This window comes from Onthophagus taurus, unplaced genomic scaffold (genome assembly GCF_036711975.1).
Source record: "Onthophagus taurus isolate NC unplaced genomic scaffold, IU_Otau_3.0 ScKx7SY_16, whole genome shotgun sequence".
In the NCBI taxonomy this organism is placed as follows: domain Eukaryota; kingdom Metazoa; phylum Arthropoda; class Insecta; order Coleoptera; family Scarabaeidae; genus Onthophagus; species Onthophagus taurus.
In genome coordinates, this window is record NW_027248941.1 from 2,750,534 (window position 1) to 2,767,570 (window position 17,037).

Here is a 17,037-nt window from a genome sequence, read left to right on the forward strand (position 1 = left end):
ATAAAATTAAAATTAAATTGAATTAACGAGTTTTTAATGTGAAAGGTCATCTTCAGGGTCAATTAAAACATTGATATTGAATAAAATTGTTTTGGTACTGGCAAAGTTGTTTTCTTCTAAGTCTAATAAGATGAAGGCGATTCGATTTGATCCCGTTAAAAAAAGGGTTGAACTAGTCGAGTTGGAGATTCCGAAAATTAAGGGGGATGATCAGGTTTTGATTAAGGTCGCTTATGCGGGAATTTGTGGAACTGATTTGCATATAATTCAAGTAAGTAATGTTTTAAATTAATTCTAATCTGAAATAAATAAAGCAATTTATCGAAAAAAAACTTAATTTAACAGGCGGCCGTCTTGATTTCTAAGATATTAAAGTAAAAATGTCAAATTTGCAAAATTCGTATTGAAATTGTTCGAAATGACACCCAACATGACTAATTTATAATAAAAACTAAATTTGTGTTTGACAGGCGGCCATTTTGATTTATAAAAATTAGGTTAACTAATTGAGATAAATAAAATCATTTTTCATTTTAAATCGAACAAAAACGATTTTATCGTTGTAATAAAAAATGATAACCTCATTTTATTTTTAATTTATAACAATTTAATATTATTAGGGTGAATTTCCATGTAAATCAGCACCAATCGTATTAGGCCATGAATTTTCTGGAATCGTAATCGAGGTTGGTACCAAAGTAACCAACGTAAAACCTGGCGATCAAGTTGTCATCGATCCAAATAGTGGCTGTCAAACTTGTCATAACTGTCACATTGGGGACCCCCATTTTTGCGAAGTAGGCGGGCTTCAAAATACGATTGGAATTTATCGAGATGGCGGTTGGGCCGAGTTTTGTTTGGTCCCCGATAAACAAGTTTTCGTAGTTCCGAGTAATACCAACTTAAAAATCGGTTAAAAATGAATTTTTCAAAAAAAAAATTGTTTTATTAAAAATATTTTTTTATCAGCTGCTTTAAGCGAACCGATTTCGTGCTTAGTGCACGGATTAGATAAGATTTCACCTTTACCGATTGGAAAAGAGATTTTAATAACCGGAGCTGGGATAATCGGGAATTTATGGTTGGTAGCGTTGCATTTAATGGGACACCGAAAAGTCACCGTTTCCGAACCCAACTTGCACCGATTAAAACAACTAAATAAATTAGAAACGGGATATTTAGCGATTACCCCGAGCGAGTTGGAGAAATCCCAAAAAAAATACGACATCATCATCGATTGTAGTGGTTATGGCCCAGCGATTGAGAAAAATTTGACCATTTTAAATAATGGCGGGAAGTTGTGTATTTTTGGAGTGGCGCCACCTAACATCAAAATCAAGTAATTAATTTTTAAATGATTCAAATTAAAAAAAAAAAACTTAATTTATTTTCAGTGTATCACCATACGAAATTTTTTCGAAAGAATTAACGATAATCGGGGTCAAAATTAACCCGTTCACGTTCCCGAAAGCTTTAGGGATGCTAGAAGCTTTAAACGAAAGGTAATTATTGCGATTAAAATTATTTTCATAACGTCACTTTTTTTTAGATACTTAAATTACGAAAATTTGGGGATTGCAACGTTTAAATTGGAGGAATTCGAACGGGCTTTGGAAGCTTTGAAAAGCGGGGTTATTTCTAAAGCAACTTTTAAATTTGATTTGTAAAAAATTTAATAAAAACTAATAAATAACCTAAATTGTAGTTTTAGTTTCAACCTTCAATGATAGATGGCGACGTGAAACGTCAAAACTTAATAAATAAAGAGTGAAGTGTCAAAAAATTAATCTTAAAAATACTTAAAAGTTAAAATGGCTTTAAAGTATATAGGACTCGATAAAGTATTTAAAGTTTTTTCGATTATGAAGCAAAATGGGGGACTTAGAGCTTCGCTTTATAAATTGTACAGGTAAATTGAGATTATATAACACAACATAACCTCAATCTTTTTTTCTTTATTATTATTTTATTTAATTTGATTTAAGGATGGATGATTTGAAACAAGGAACTTTAGTGGGGGAGGATAAATACGGGAATAAATACTTCGAGAACAATTATTTTTTCTATGGGAGAAATCGTTGGATTGAATATGCTCCGAAATATGGTTTTACGATTAATTTGGTTATAATTTTTTGTGGTAATTAATTAATTTTAGGTACTGATTACGATGCAAGTCAAGTCCCTGCTGAATGGTATGGTTGGTTGCATTATAAAACGGATTTACCCCCGTGTCATGATAAATCGAGACCGAAATATCCATGGATGGCAGATCATCGAGAGAATTACACGGGAACTCCGCAACAATATTATCCCTATAGTACAACCCCCCCTAAAATTGAGCCTTGGATCCCCAAGAAGAAATGAGTTTAAAAAACATTATTGTAAATTTATTAAATAATTGCATCTTCGTCTAATAACCCCACTTGTTTGCCTTTATTTAAAATTTGCTCCCGAGAAGCTGGAAACCATTTTAAAAGGTGGCTCCATTTGCTTTTATTTAAAATTAAGACTTCAGTGTCGGCTTTGGATCGATAAGAAAATCTATGTGGGATGCATTGTAACCCTTGGGCTTCCCCAAAACTAGTCCCGGCGGTTAAAGTCCCAATGTAATATTCGACTTTCCCATAAATATCTAATTGAATAATCTCCCCCGAGTTAATAAAATACATGCAACAATCAGCGTCGCCCTTTTCAACAATGCAATCACCGGTTGAAAAGACAAATCGGTCCAAATAAACCACCAATTGGCGCAAAAAATCGACGTGAGTTCGGTTAAACAAGACGTGATTGTTTAAGTGGCGCCCATAAAGGATTTGGAGGACGTTTTCTTTTAAACAAGGGGGTGATTCTGTAATTAGAACCGGCAACCAACTCCCTCGCTCTCGGTTCCATAACCTCAAACAATACCTCTTTACTTTCGCATAAAGAAATTGAGACAACTCCAATTTCTACAAAACAGTCAAATTGGTTCAATAAAAATTGAAACGAAAAAGAAACTAACCTGCAAATAAGTCCCAAGGCTTTGGAACTTCACCTCATAATTAATAAAGTTGTGCTTATTAACCAAAAGGTGGCTAACGTAGTTTGAGACAAGGTTCATCACCAAAACTTGGGTCCCAATCATCATAAATACGGTCATCGTAACTTCCGGAATCTCCAAAGGCATGATCCCTTTCAAGCTTGTACTTGTATAAATGTTCACCACATACATATAAGCCATAATCGTAGATTCTAAAGTTTGGTTGGATGAGATGAACGTTATTTCGGATCCTACTTTGTATCGGTACCAACATCGAGTATTCGGACACGCAATAATTAACCTAAAAATTAATTCAAATTAAATTCAAAAAAATTAAATTAAATAATTCGTCACCAAAGACACAAAAAAAGATGGAGTTGAAACATAACACTATAAAATATATACGTCCATTTCAAATGATCCTTCATTAACAACCTCTCCTCACACTGATAATAATAAAGCACTAAATGCAAAAATCGGAAGGTTCGATTCAAACAAGCCAAATTGTAAACTGCGTTATTCGAGGTATAACACCTCGTGAATAACTCAAACGGTAACAAGATAAAAAAGTCGAACCAAAATCCGCTTTTTAAATACCTCCGTCTTATAGCGTAGGGGTCACTAATAACCATCCCGCTTTCGGGGTCGACGTAAATCAAATGGAACTTAACGCTCATCTTAATGAAGTGAATAACATCCGTTAAATAAACAACATATGTGATGTATTGAGGTTGAATTTCGTTTAAATGCACGAAAGTTAACGTTAAAATCATAATCGAAGATAACGGATAAATATGGACGTTAATTAAGTAATTAAAAAATAAATAAACGTTGTTGTTCTCGAAGATTAAAATTTTTTTGTAAAAATCGTGCAATTTTGTACTAAATTCGTCGATCTGATGGAATTGCGAGTCGGATAATTCTTGCATATACTCCATGTTAACCATGGTCGAGCGTTGAAATCGCTCTAAAATTTTATCAAAAGCCTCAATCGTTTTGTAAAATAATTTCCCATCAATCGTTAAAACCATAGAGTGAATGTTTGCAACTGCATCAATCGTTTGTCTTGTAACCCCCGTTTTCGATAAACAACCAAAAACTCCTCCCGTTCTTAAGCTGCACATTAACGTACCCGCCGTGTAAATATCAACTTTTCCATCTTGAACGAAAAATAATTTCGAGTTCACATCGTTGCAACGAATTATTTTGGAGTCTTTCGTAAAGAATTCTTGGCGAAGTCGGTAAGAAACGGCTTGAAATAAACTAAAATAAAAAAAATTAAATTGTTAGGTTATGAAAAAGTAACTTTCATTTGTTTTAATTTCTAACCTAAAATGTCCCCCAGAAAAAATTTGAACCCTTTTTAAGCAATTCTGATAAATCGCGCGCGCCAAATCTTGCTCTAATTGCGGGTGGAAATTCTTGATTACTTCGTGAATGTTCAATCCATGCGTTTTCTTCCAAATATTTTCGTAATGAAGCACAATTAATTGTTTATCTTCGTCGCTGATGAGAGCGTCTTTTAAAAATGTCATGTAGTTCTTCATACGGTCGCGGTAAATTGTTAATTCAACATTGCCGCCAACCTAAAAATTTTTTAAAATTATTTTAGTTATTAAGCAAATTTGATTAAATTAATTTGTTTATTTAATGCAAATTTATATCAAATTGCATTAAATTTATATCAAATTAATTTTATTAAAATTTTATAACTTAATAATTAAAATTTTTCGAAAAAGGGTACGTTCTGGTATTTTAACCTCAAAATTAAAGTTAAACTTACAACTTACCCCTCGGCTTGTTAACGACACAAAAAATAACCACCTCAAAGCAGTTAATGGTACCAACATAACCACGGTTAAAATAGCATGTCTTTCATTTTCCAAAATAGCCCCCGTACTGCTTCCTGTTACACTAATCGTAACCGTATACATATAATAAACATACTGATACAACCCCTTCGTAAAATCGTGGCCTTTCTCAACGTTACAAACTAACCGATAACCCTCATGTTCGCACATCACCAACATCGTTAAACTACACACTAACGATATACAAATAATAACTAATAAACCATATCGAAACATATTAATTGCGTTCCTTTTCTTTCCTTGGAGCCGATTATCCAAAAAGCTCAATCCTTTGAATGGCCGATAAAGTTGGCAACATCTTGTAGCTGTCAAAACTAAAATTTGTATCCATAAAATATATTGTTGTCCGAATAATCGGTCTAAACCGGTGGCGTGGACGTGAAAGCACCCCATTGAATCCATCATAAAGGCGGTTTTTAAATAATTCTTAGCCGTGTATAAAGGATGAGTCACTAAAATCCCTTTTTCGTTGTAATATTGGCAATGTAACCGAATATAAAGGTCGATTAATGCGACTAAATCGAAAATTAAATAAACTGATGTCACCAAAGTTTCGTTGTAATAAACGTTTAAAACGCTGTATCTAATGTTTATCGAAAGGATATAGATTATTAAGAGAGTGCATCGGAATACTTCCCACGTTATGTACGGCCAATTCGTTGGGTTAATCGTTCGTTTTAAAACGAAAAATCTTATGAAAGACCACATCCCCAAATTGGCGAAAGCTTGTTTAAACACAAATTTAGTCAACTCAATATCGTCGCTATCGTGGATTTTGTATTCAAAAATGTTTCCTTTTCCTTTTGATTTGATCTTGGAAATCATCGGGGGTAACCTCGCCCCGGTTCGCTTCATAATCGTTCCATAAATTCGCCGATGCTCTTCTAGGGCGTGCTTGAAAAAAGAAAAATCAGTTTGAGACGTTTGCATAGCGCTGATAACTATGTGGGTCTTAATTAATAATAATTCCACCACCGTTAAACATTCAACCTTAACGAAAGAGAATGTGTCATGGAGAGTTTCTAAAAATGGGAATGTATCTCCGATTTGTAGGATGCTTGTAGCCCCACGTTCCGAATCTCCAGGGAGAAACGATCGTAATCGGCAAAATCCTCTCATTATGACATAAAAAATGTCTGATTTAACATCGACGTCCATTAAAGTGGCCCCCGGGGGGATTATTTTAATTTGGGCGTGCGCGCAAATATATCTTAACGTGTCCTTTTTGGTGTTGTGAAATAAAGGAACTTGTTTTAAGCAATCAGCAATGCGGTGTCGGACGATTTCGTTGCGCAACTCAACCGGGGCGTCTTTAAAAATGCTATTTTCCCCCACAATTTGGCACCCTCTCACTGAGTGATTAAAATATAAAAAGCGAACTAAGCGCTTTGTGATCCCAGGGTCTAATCGTTGCCGGGTTAATTCATTTTTCATAGCCCACCATTGAATCGTATCCATTTGTTTGCTTTTATACTTTAAAACCGAAGTCCCAGTTTGCTCGGATATCCCGACGCAATAAACTAAGTGTCCGGTTATTGTTAATAAAAGGCATAAAGTCGCCTCCATTACGGTTGAAGACTCCGTTGAGCTAGCTCCGTAACCCACGTAATAATTCACGATCAAAAGTAAGTAAGCCCAAAAATCCTCATCGCTCGCTAAGTCATTATTGACTTTTGCAACGAAATATATCAAAGCGGTGAACCAATAAATAGTCACCAAATAAAAAATGAACCATTTAACTCCTCGGATAACGATCGTGTTAAATTTAATGTTGTATTGAAGAGACCTAAAATAAAATTAAATTAAAAAAATTAAATCAAAAAAAATGTTCGTACTTCAACATCGTAAAAATTTTATAGATCTTTAATAATCGATTTAATTTGCATAACCCCAAATTGATTTTGATGTCCATCCCCCAAGCGATATAATCAATCGGGAAAATCGCCACGCAATCGATAATAAAGTAGATATTCTTTAATTGTTGTATAATTAACTCCTTATAATTCGCAATTAAACGGTTTTTGTATCGAACCGCCGTCGAAGCTTGCAAGTAAAGATCAAATAAATAAATCACGTCCATCAATAAACAAATCGAAAGCTCGTTGAATTTCATCGAATCCTCAAAACACGCCACTTTTGGAATTATAACCGCGTGAACCATAATGGCAAAAATTACGACGTAATCCAAACATTTTCGAAACTCCGTGTCCGGTTCCATGATAAACGGGCATTTCGACGATAAACAAATCGATTCCACTCTTAATTCGAGGTCGTGGCTCAACACCAATAAATTTAGATTCGCCGTAACGCATTTTGAGAATTCATCGATGTCGTCCGATGATTGAGAGGGGAGCGATTCCGGCTTTTTTGAGTACGCCCAAATTTCATACCAACGCCTCTTTACGTTTCGAATTGAGTTATCGGTGTAATCGATGTTTCGGTGCGTTTTTTTCGTTTGTATTCCTTTTATGGCAACTAAAAGTCGTTCTTTGAATGATTCTTGGATGCTTTTTGTTACTAATGGGTAATTTAGTAATACCTAAAAAAAATTATTAATATTTTCTCGAAATATTATTAAATAAATTCAAAAAATTAATTCAAAATTTCAAACAATCTATTAGGTTATGTTTATTCAGCACTGCCAACATAAATTTGTTTTAAGTTGGTAGTAAATTAAAAAATATTTAAATAAAAAAAGTACGTACTTTATAAAGATCAGTTAAATATAAAACTTGTATTTCGCAATAAGTAACAGCCCGTAAATTTGATACACTTTGACAAGGAACCAAACAAGCGATTTCCCCCAAAACCGTCCCCGAAGAAAACGAAATCAACGGCGAATCATCATCTTCTTTGGATAAAGCTTGAATAACACCGGAAACGACATAAATCAATTTCGCTTTTAATTCCCCGACGCGAAATAAAAACTCAGCCGGCAACAAAAATTCGCTTTTCATCACCAAACTAACCGATCGCTTAAACGACATATCCGTTTGATTAAATAGATGCGTGTGCCTTAACGCCTCCCAATAAATATCGACGGTTACCTCTTTTTGTAAAGACGGGGGCAACATTTTGAATAAACCGGGCATATCTCGCATACCATGTCGTTGTTTGTAAAAAGTCGTGTAATATTCGAAAGTTTTGTTTTTTAAATCGACATCGGCTTCCCATTCGTCCAAGAGAGACATTATTTTGGTTACGTGGAACGCGTATCCGAAATAATTGCGATCGATTCGCATAAAAATCACCACCAAACGGCCCATAAATAACACAAAACCGATTATGAACCCAAATAGCATCGCTGAAGTAAATGTTAATAGTTCGAAAACGTTTTCTAGTTTTAAAAATGCTTAAAAATAAAAAAATTAGTACAATTTATAATACAATAATGACATTAAAGTGAATTAAATGTCAAAGTTGACACTTAATTGTCAAAATTGACATTTAAATGTCAAAAAATGATTTTACCTGAAAAATTGTTAATAACAACTTCTGTCATCATAAAAAAGGATGTTCCCCACCAACGTAACGATGAGTTGGAATTAAATTCGGATTCATCTAAATGTTTTGTCCAATTCGTTTTATGCATTTGCCCAAGTTTGAATATGATGGCTGCGAAAATCTGACCTACGATGATGAGTTTCGCGAGCCGTTGCAAACAAAGTATGGTCATTTGGTTCAATCCGACTTCGTTCATCCGTTTGGTCTCGTACAGGAAGATGCGATATGTTCTCACGACACATTTCCACTTGTAAAAGTTTTTATCGAGAGAAGTTGACGTTTGATAATTTGTTAATAATAAAAAGTATTGGATTTCATACAAAGGATGTAAGGTGAGGAAATCGATTAGGATTATTCCTAAATTTCTTGGGGGGTAACTCCTTTTCCTTCGCGTTTTTACCATGTTTCTATGCATTATGGCTAAGGCGTTATCAACGAGATACATAATCTCGCAAAAATAATAAATTAAATTAATCGTGAAGTTGTCATGTACCCCAAAATACAAATCGTAAATTGATAGGAGTGAATTCACGATTATTGATATCATCAAACACAATTCCCATCCGCCTTGGAATGGCAAAAAGGCTATGTGTCTCCAATCGGAAGATTCTTGATTATAAGCCGCATCTTCTTCATGTATAGAAACAACAGTTATTCTTTTCATTCTCTCCGAACTCAGAAATTATCAATTTGATGGATTATTTTTGTTATTTTCATTTTCATGGCAACAACAAAGATATATTTATATTTCTTCAAATTTTTATTCATGAAAAGACCTTAAATAACACAAAAATTAAAATAAATCATTATTTTAATAGCTCAATCCATCCTCGTCTTCAATTCCTTCATGGTAACCTTATCCTTCTCGCTAAAACATAATTATAACCTCAAAATTACTTCATTAATATTAAAAAATCCCAACTTACATAATATAAACAGTTGCACCCCAACCAGAAATTGCATCTCTATCAAACGCGTTCATAATCGCTTGGGAAATAGTTTCAAATAACTCATCGGGTCCTAAATTAGGTTCGTAAAGAGTTTCACACATCCCATATAATTGAGCGGAAGCTGTTCCTCCAACAACGAAATCTTCCGGTTCATTCGGACACCCGATTAAATCCATATTACATACATAAGGTTCCATTGTTTTAACATCCAACCCAGCTATAATTGGTTCAACGAAAAATGGTCCAAAACGTTTCTCGTACAACATGTTCGAAACCATCGCACTAAAAACTTTCGGGCTAATTTGCCTATTTTCTTTTAGTTCGTATAAATTTTTGCGAAATCGAAGTTTTTCCATAACAGTTTGAGTATCGGTCGCTAATCCAGGTAATCCAACATATAGGTGAGTACCCATGGGAAATACTTTTTGGAAATCCAACGACACCGTTTGAGCTTGAATACCGAAGCGTTTATCGGTGGCGATTGCCACGCATTTATCCCCTTTCATCGCTACCATAGCACCCCCGTTATACGCGAGAATCGACTACAAAAAGAAATTTAAGGTTCAATTTTTAGCATTGTCATAAAACATAACCTCACTTTTTTTATGGTTTTTAATAAATTTTAATTAATTATTTAACTTACCATTTTATGGTATTTATATAACCCTTAATTAGTTTTCAAGCGAGTTTAAGGGAGGTTTTAATTGATATATTGAGATAAATCCGGGCTTTTTGTTGCAAAATTTGTTTGTAATCGCCGATGACAGATAAAGTTGTGTCAAATCAAGCCGGTAATATAAGAATCTTTAATGTTTATAACTGATTAATAAATATTAACTAAAAAATAATTTTTTCGTAATAAATTTGATTTAGAACGCAAATAATAAATAATATTTATTTATTTTTAATTATTTTAATTTTAAAAGCACCCTCTATCTTAGGTTGTGCTTAATACAAGGCGATTTTCAAATGTTTTTTGTTAGCCATTTTTACGTTTGGTTGAGTCTCCACAAATATCTCTAAAATTGGATAGAAAAATAGTTAAAAGTGCGGATTAATTCTTTTTATTGTGATTATTGCTTGTTTATCTTGGTGTTTCGTGTTGGATTTTGTGGTAAGTAGAAAAAATTAAAGGCGTAGTTCTTAAAAGTTTTGTCAAGGTACTTTTTGCGAATACAAGTTATTTTATATAAAAAATAATTAATATTTGTTTAAAAAGGGCTAAGAATAAGCAAATTTGAAAGGAATTAATTTTTATTTGGATAAGTAATAAGACTTTAATTACTTTATTAAGAGATGGCACTAATTTATGTTGTTCTTTATAGGCGATTTTCAAATGTTTTTTGTTAGCCATATTGGAGTTTGATGAACTGCGGATTTACTAATTCGGAAAATTACTTAGAAATGGTAAATAAACGCTTGAAAATGTGGGTGTAAGTATTAAAATTTGTTCTTATTTGGTTTTTAGTTATTAAGATTGATGTTATGATCTTGTAGAGTTTGAATCCTTCAGTAAGCTTAATATTTTGGGGCCAATTTCATTATGGGGTACATTTAAAACGATTAAAACAACGAATATTATTTTTAATTCATATATAATATCCATTTCGTTATAATATATGTTGTACATATATCCATAGTGTTTCGTATATTAAATTACACATAAATTGCGGTTTATTACTTCTTTTTTAAGGGTTTCTTTTTCAAATTCTCTCCCTGTATTATTCCGTAATAATTAAAAAAAAATGTCGTGGATATTGTTACTTTTTGTTGCTTCACTTTCTCATTTACAGTAATTAAATATTGTTACCCTGTTTTTCTTTTTAATCTTTCTACTACACATTTTCTTACTTCATTTTCACTCTTCCTCGATTTTTTTTAAAAAAGAATTTTTTTTATGATACATAATATACGTGTTACATTTAAGAACGATAAGTACATTTAAAAAATTTTAAAATAAATAAACTAGAAAAAGAATGTTAAAATAAAATATTCATCATCAGTCTATATAAAATAATTAATAAAATTATTATGTTTTGGTTAATTATTCGTATTTACACCGAATTTATTTTTTTTTAATTTAAAATTAATAGCTGAAAAATTATTGTATCAAAAAACGAGCTGTACATTTTGAGTTTTTACCAATTTTCTCGGGTATATGTATAAAAAGGAAAAGCTTACATATCAAAAATTATTATTAACTAGATCTAATTGATTTTTTTTTCGTTTTTCTTCCTAATTAATTTTTTTTTCGTTCAGTATACATTGTTGATTAAAAATAGAGATTAGTTCCAGTTTAGGTTTCGCTGTATGAGTATCCAACTATTCCTTGGTCTGCAATACAAAAAAGAATTAATTCCCCGCTTTATTTATAGTTAAAAACTAAGTTTTTAGGTCATAATTGTGCTTAAGCTATGCAAAAAAGTGCTTTTTACACAAAAAAATGTCAGATTAAGAATAAATAAAACGAAAATTACTTACCGTTCCATTTCAGAGTGTGTAAAGGTGAATGAAATGTATATTGCACGTAATATAGCGTTTTTATAGGTAACTTAATACTGAAACTAAAAAGAACGCAAATTGAAATTAGTTTTTTCCGCTTCCTTTTGGTAAAAACTTAAATAAAAAATTAAAATCAAAAAATACTCGTAAAAAATATTTATTTCATGCTTCATGCACTGCCTTTCTTTTTAAAAACGAAAAAATACAATAAGTAATCATTAATTAATTAAAAAATATACAATCTACAAAGTCATTAAACTAAAACTTACAAAAAAAAATGAAATATTTTTAATGGAAAAGTAATTATTTCTTGTAATACGATAAATACAGGGAATTATTATTTGTTTAATGCTAAAAATATCTACTATCTATTTTCGTTTTAAATATTTAGTATATTTACATTAAAAAAATGATTTATTATTATTTTTTAGAGAAATTGGATAATAATAAAAGCAGATTAGAAGAAGAAGAAAGAAGAGAAGTGCTAATATATAAGTTTTAGGAACTGGTCAACGTAAGAGTGAGGTCTCTTTTTTCTTGTGTGTTTGTTCGCTATAAAAAAGAAGAAAGAAAAATTTATCAATCAAGAAAACATAATTGATTCTTTAAAATGGTAAGATGAATTTTAAATGATTTTTGTTACGCACAGGGTGACTCTTAAAAAATCACAGATAACTCAAACACAACAAAAAATACAAAAAAAATCAACCCTGTTAATAAATTAATATAAAACAAATTATGGCACAAAACAAACGAAAAAAAAGATACCCAAATAAAAATAGTTAAGAAAATAAAGAAGGAAAATGAAAAGATTAATAAAGATCTAGATAGAAGCCAAACACGCAAACAACATCAAAAGACTATTTCAAATAAACTACATGACATCGACAAACATCTCGCAGGGATTCCCCATAGCTATTTTAAATGATTGTCTACTACCGGCTATGTCTTTCTGTTGATTCGCCACCTGGGTCCCGCTGCTTTGATCCGAACCATTCGACGAACCGTTTCCGTTTCCGGAAGCGACCGGAAGAGCCGATCTAGGTCCCAATGAGGTTATGTCGCTATCCGAGGCGCTGCTGTGAGCCGCGGCGGGATCTTTTAAATGATCGGAACCGTTCGAAGAACCACCTAATAATAATAATTAAAAAAAAAAAACAAAGAAATAATAAAATTGTTATGTACGGGTGTTTGATTTTAGTTATCACAATAAATATAGATATATAAATATAAATATAAAAAGGTTAGGTTATAAACTGTCAAATGTCAAATAATCGCCATTTTTTTTTGCTAAAAATTAAGATATCTGGATAACGGTTGTAGACAAATAGGTCGAGTTTGCGTTCATTTTAAAGGATTTTTAATTTTCTATCTATTTATGTTAAAGAAATAACACCAAATGCTAAAACCCGACAGCTAAAATCAAACACACCGTATATTAATCAAAAAAAAATCTCACCACTCCCACTTAAAACAGACTCCTCCCTATTATACCCATACACTGTATTTTCGCTAGCCGTATAAAACGGCATCGGCATATACTCCAAAGGATTATAAGTGCCACTATACGGCATATAATTGGGAACGTTCGGTAGAGGTCCAACGGAATCGGTGTCGCCTTGTATCTTAAGATTAGACATGGCTGAGCATAAATCGCCGAAAATGTAATAACATTGTTCGGAGAACGTGATCTTGTTGACTGTGTGTCGAATGAAGCCAGCTTTTAATAAATGCGATGCGTACTTCCGGGCTTCGCGTCTATCTTGGAAACCGTTTACGTGAGTCAAGATCCAATCGATCATATCGGTGCCGATGAAAGCGTTCGGGATCGTTATTTTTAACCACATTCGGTCGCGAATTTCTAATCCGCTGTCGGCTCGTTGCATTGCTTGGACGATCGTTGCCATTGGAGAGTTTATCGTTAGGGGTTCTTCTAAATCTGGAACATAATCGTACATCTTTACGTATCTGCCAATCAATTTTTAACTCCACCCTGTATTTGTTTATTTTATTAAAAACAAAAATGCGATGCAAAATAAGATAAAAAAACTCGAAGACGAACTAAATAATTATGTAACGATTAAATTTAAATAAAAATAGCAGTTTTAAGCACGTACCACAGTCTAACATGCACTCACGTTCGTTCGCGGGGATCGTGCTCGTTATTGAGGCGCTTGAAACGGTCGAACTGCTTGGGGGGCGCGCCACCGGGTCCCCTCTCACCGCCGCTGTATGAGCAACCCATGCACCTTAAAAAAAACTAATAGAAAAAAAAGTTTTATTACAAAATAGATTTACCTGGATCTATCGGACGAACTGGTTCAGTACGAGGAATAGTAAAGTAACCTTTTGGGTTTGGATCCCAACATTTAGCAACAACCAACTTAATCGGCCTAAGAAAAATGTTTTAACTAAAACAATTACTATTTTTTTTATTAAAATTAATACCCTGGTTTTTGGACGACCTCCCTAAGAACCCTTACGGCTTCATCATTAGACATATTCTCAAAATTGACATCATTAACCTGCAAAATCATATCACCCGGTTCGATCCGTCCGTCGATAGCCACAGCTCCTCTTTAAAAATTAATTTTTAATTTAATTACACATCAATTATTAATCGAAATATTTACCCTTTCATAATTGATCCGACGTAAATCCCCCCATCACCGCCCTTATTACTTTGCCCCACAATCGAAATTCCCAAAAAATTAACTGTATCCATATTCAAAGTTACCGTGATTATATTCAACGACATCGTACTGTCTGTTATGCTCGAATACGAACTTGTACGAGACATTGCTTGCATGCGTTGCTTCCGTCGCCTTTGGGGCCTCTTTCTATTCCCAACGTGTAATCGACTTACGCTCGAACATTCCGAGAGGGCCGTGTGTCTCCCGGTTGTTTCCGAAACAAAACTTGTTGTTTCTAAATCTGAGCTTACTATCGATTCGGTTTCGTATAATCTAAATTTGATTCAAATTAATTATTTTTTAAGAAAAATTCAAGAATCATCATGTGGCTTAAAAATCGATCATCAAATGACCCAAAAAACACGTTAAAAGTTTCGATGCGACGTCACAAGCAATGTTAACCATGCATTGTCCTATTAAACCGGTCAACACCTAACCTACAAATTATTTTTTATAGCCACGCACAAAATCAATCTAATAACCTTAAAAGTAAAGTTATTTTCACTAAACTAGGTGAGATTACAAAGTATATTTCTTTCTATGCACCACGACTGACCACCTGTCGTTAGATAGACTGTGTATCAATACACTCTGTGTTAAAACTAGAACTAACACTAGACCTAGAACTAAAAACATGGTTAACGTTTTTTATTCTATCTTTTTTGTTTTTCGAGATAAATGCATCATGTTTGGACACATTTTAAAGGTTTTTTAATAAAGAATACATGAAGTTGTCCATTTGTCTATTAGAAATATACTATAATTAACTTCAGGTTTAAACTGTCAACCTCAATTTTGACATATTTGTAATCTTCATTAAAAATCCTTTAAAATAAATACAAACACGACATATTTATCTTCAATATTAATGAAGTTATGGTCAACTTCCGGTTAGAAGTGACAACGTCAATTTTGAGAAATTCTCAAATGTCAAAATTTATCACAAAATCAAAAATACAATAAAAAAAATCAAAAATTAAGGTTGGTATTAATATTTACCAAACTTATAATAATAAGAAACTGGATATGTTTTGGTTAAGAAATAAAAAAAAGTTAGGTTATAAGCTGTCAAATAATCGCTATTTTTTTTAATAAAAATTAAGTTATCTTGATAACAATTAGAAATACATAAGTCGAGTTTGGGTTCATTTTAAAGCATTTTTAATTTTCTTCCCATTTATGTTAAAAAGGAACACCTTTATAATGAAAAAATTTGTTTTCTTTATAAAATCGCTATTTTTAATTTTGACATTTGGCAGTTATAACCTAACTTTTTTATGTTTTAACCCAAATATATCATGTTTGGTATCAAATGAAAGCAATTTTGACGGGTTTTACAATGATTGTTAGTAGAAATAAAATTAAAACTAGAAACTTGGATGTTTTGCCGCACGGCATAACCCACAACAGAGTTGTATAATATGATACAGGAGAATACATGTAAAGTTTAAATAATAATTATTTTGACAACCGTATCTAGTCTTTTCCAAGTAAGTTATGGTCTTCTTTTTCAGCATCTAGCATTTTAGAAGCACTAGGTAACTTTTTGAACTAATATTTCCTCTTTTCAAGCAGTTTTTAGTCTTTTACTAGCAGTATTTAATCTTCTGATAGCAATAATTAATCTTTCGCTAACAGTATCTAGCATTCAGGAACCAACAAGTTAAAGTTTTTAGGTTATCTTTAGTTTATAGATGGTAAACAACGACGTTTTACACTCTTCCACACTTTTTCTTTATTTGTAACGGCTTACTTGGGTGATTTCCCCTCGATTAAAAAAAATTGTCGATTTTTAAGCCACATGATGATTCTTGAACTATAGTTTAAAAAAATTTTACCTTGGGAGATGTCCGTTTATCCTCGATGAGTATTTATGATGCCTACGAGCTTGTCTTGAGCTTATAATGCTTTCTGTGTCGGTACAAACTGATTCAGGGGCTTGAGGAACATGCCGTTGTTCCGATTGTATGGTAACACTATCCGTGCATTGAGATCCACCGTCCGATTGGTTTGAACCGTCAGCGGAAACGAGCTTAAATCATTCATTTTAGCGATTTAAATAGAATTAATGTATTATTACTCACCCAACTAACAACTCTTCCGTTAAAACATGGCAAATGAGCCCCATCTTCAATAATCTCCTCTTTAACCACTCTAAATCAACAAAGTAAAGTTTTAATAAATCATTTTAATGATTGAAAATTAATATTTTAGATGATTCGTACCCAAAATCATCATCCATCGATTTAAAAAAGAACTTGTAGTTGGGTCTGTTGAGGACATTTTTAAAATCAGCAAGGGTGACCTTTTCCGGCGCAATCGGTATCTTCACGAGATAGGGCGTCTCCTCATCATCGATGTGATAAATCACTTTGGTTTCGTCCATCGTATTCGGTGAGCGGCGATGGTGGAGGGCCCCCTTTTACGATAAACTCCCCGAAACCAGGTTTTCTTTTTGACAGATACACACACTGACGGAACTTATAACAACATGGCTG

At 32.8% G+C, this 17,037-nt stretch overlaps 5 protein-coding genes and 1 long non-coding RNA gene across 12 annotated transcripts; 3 read left to right on the top strand and 3 right to left on the bottom strand.

Annotated features, from left to right (window-relative positions):
- The first annotated feature begins 56 nt into the window (after positions 1-56).
- On the top strand, positions 57-1,699 carry LOC111417893 (uncharacterized). The gene is made up of 5 exons (XM_023050299.2): positions 57-271; positions 621-912; positions 970-1,339; positions 1,395-1,502; positions 1,550-1,699. Exons 1-5 carry the CDS (start codon positions 131-133, stop codon positions 1,665-1,667), a joined length of 1,029 nt encoding a protein of 342 aa, XP_022906067.1. The 5' UTR covers positions 57-130; the 3' UTR covers positions 1,668-1,699.
- On the bottom strand, positions 952-9,072 carry LOC111417884 (uncharacterized). Of its 2 annotated transcripts, XM_023050289.2 has the most exons (8): positions 8,362-9,072; positions 7,596-8,242; positions 6,726-7,429; positions 4,810-6,676; positions 4,349-4,605; positions 3,374-4,282; positions 3,002-3,320; positions 952-2,948 (listed from the first exon to the last, which is right to left on the bottom strand). In XM_023050289.2, the coding sequence occupies exons 1-8, from the start codon at positions 9,056-9,058 to the stop codon at positions 2,391-2,393; spliced, it is 5,958 nt and encodes a 1,985-aa protein (XP_022906057.1). In that variant the 5' UTR covers positions 9,059-9,072; the 3' UTR covers positions 952-2,390. The 2 variants fall into 2 exon arrangements, with proteins under 2 accessions (XP_022906057.1, XP_071057155.1); XM_071201054.1 differs by lacking the exon at positions 952-2,948 and having other exon boundaries at positions 3,243-3,320; positions 4,152-4,282.
- Positions 1,736-2,422, top strand: LOC111417901 (NADH dehydrogenase (ubiquinone) B17.2 subunit). The gene is made up of 3 exons (XM_023050310.2): positions 1,736-1,909; positions 1,986-2,104; positions 2,156-2,422. Exons 1-3 carry the CDS (start codon positions 1,812-1,814, stop codon positions 2,362-2,364), a joined length of 426 nt encoding a protein of 141 aa, XP_022906078.1. The 5' UTR covers positions 1,736-1,811; the 3' UTR covers positions 2,365-2,422.
- Positions 9,073-9,149: 77 nt separating the features above from the next.
- Positions 9,150-10,129, bottom strand: LOC111417428 (proteasome subunit beta type-3). The gene is made up of 3 exons (XM_023049702.2): positions 9,988-10,129; positions 9,321-9,886; positions 9,150-9,262 (listed from the first exon to the last, which is right to left on the bottom strand). The coding sequence occupies exons 1-3, from the start codon at positions 9,988-9,990 to the stop codon at positions 9,214-9,216; spliced, it is 618 nt and encodes a 205-aa protein (XP_022905470.1). The 5' UTR covers positions 9,991-10,129; the 3' UTR covers positions 9,150-9,213.
- Positions 10,130-10,304: 175 nt separating this feature from the next.
- Positions 10,305-12,360, top strand: LOC111418294 (uncharacterized). The gene is made up of 3 exons (XR_002706804.2): positions 10,305-10,458; positions 10,670-10,777; positions 12,278-12,360. It is a non-coding gene; the product is annotated as an uncharacterized lncRNA (long non-coding RNA).
- On the bottom strand, positions 11,559-17,018 carry LOC111418266 (Segment polarity protein dishevelled). 6 transcript variants are annotated; one of them, XR_002706796.2, is made up of 11 exons: positions 16,765-17,018; positions 16,624-16,693; positions 16,378-16,571; positions 14,480-14,812; positions 14,295-14,423; positions 14,145-14,239; positions 13,964-14,095; positions 13,306-13,785; positions 12,786-12,977; positions 11,826-11,908; positions 11,588-11,678 (listed from the first exon to the last, which is right to left on the bottom strand). XR_002706796.2 is itself a non-coding variant. In XM_023050786.2 (10 exons), exons 1-10 carry the CDS (start codon positions 16,923-16,925, stop codon positions 11,641-11,643), a joined length of 1,824 nt encoding a protein of 607 aa, XP_022906554.1. In that variant the 5' UTR covers positions 16,926-17,018; the 3' UTR covers positions 11,559-11,640. The 6 variants fall into 6 exon arrangements, 5 of the variants coding, with proteins under 5 accessions (XP_022906554.1, XP_022906564.1, XP_022906546.1 ...); XM_023050786.2 differs by lacking the exon at positions 11,826-11,908 and having other exon boundaries at positions 11,559-11,678; XM_023050796.2 differs by lacking the exon at positions 11,588-11,678 and having other exon boundaries at positions 11,803-11,908.
- Between the last annotated feature and the right edge of the window lie 19 nt (positions 17,019-17,037).

Coding starts and splice junctions, on each gene's coding strand:
- LOC111417893 (XM_023050299.2), top strand. CDS start 131: ATGAAGGCGATTCGATTTGATCCCGTTAAAAAAAGGGTTGAACTAGTC. Junction 272..620: donor CTGATTTGCATATAATTCAA/GTAAGTAATGTT, acceptor TAATATTATTAG/GGTGAATTTCCATGTAAATC. Junction 913..969: donor TAATACCAACTTAAAAATCG/GTTAAAAATGAA, acceptor TTTTTTTATCAG/CTGCTTTAAGCGAACCGATT.
- LOC111417901 (XM_023050310.2), top strand. CDS start 1,812: ATGGCTTTAAAGTATATAGGACTCGATAAAGTATTTAAAGTTTTTTCG. Junction 1,910..1,985: donor TCGCTTTATAAATTGTACAG/GTAAATTGAGAT, acceptor ATTTGATTTAAG/GATGGATGATTTGAAACAAG. Junction 2,105..2,155: donor TGAATATGCTCCGAAATATG/GTTTTACGATTA, acceptor AATTAATTTTAG/GTACTGATTACGATGCAAGT.
- LOC111417884 (XM_023050289.2), bottom strand. CDS start 9,058: ATGAAAAGAATAACTGTTGTTTCTATACATGAAGAAGATGCGGCTTAT. Junction 7,430..7,595: donor ATTTAACTGATCTTTATAAA/GTACGTACTTTT, acceptor AATTTTTTTTAG/GTATTACTAAATTACCCATT. Junction 6,677..6,725: donor AAAATTTTTACGATGTTGAA/GTACGAACATTT, acceptor ATTTTATTTTAG/GTCTCTTCAATACAACATTA.
- LOC111417428 (XM_023049702.2), bottom strand. Junction 9,263..9,320: donor GGTGCAACTGTTTATATTAT/GTAAGTTGGGAT, acceptor ATTATGTTTTAG/CGAGAAGGATAAGGTTACCA.
- LOC111418266 (XM_023050771.2), bottom strand. CDS start 16,925: ATGGACGAAACCAAAGTGATTTATCACATCGATGATGAGGAGACGCCC. Junction 14,240..14,294: donor GAGGTCGTCCAAAAACCAGG/GTATTAATTTTA, acceptor CATTTTTCTTAG/GCCGATTAAGTTGGTTGTTG. Junction 14,096..14,144: donor AGTTCGTCCGATAGATCCAG/GTAAATCTATTT, acceptor GTTTTTTTTAAG/GTGCATGGGTTGCTCATACA.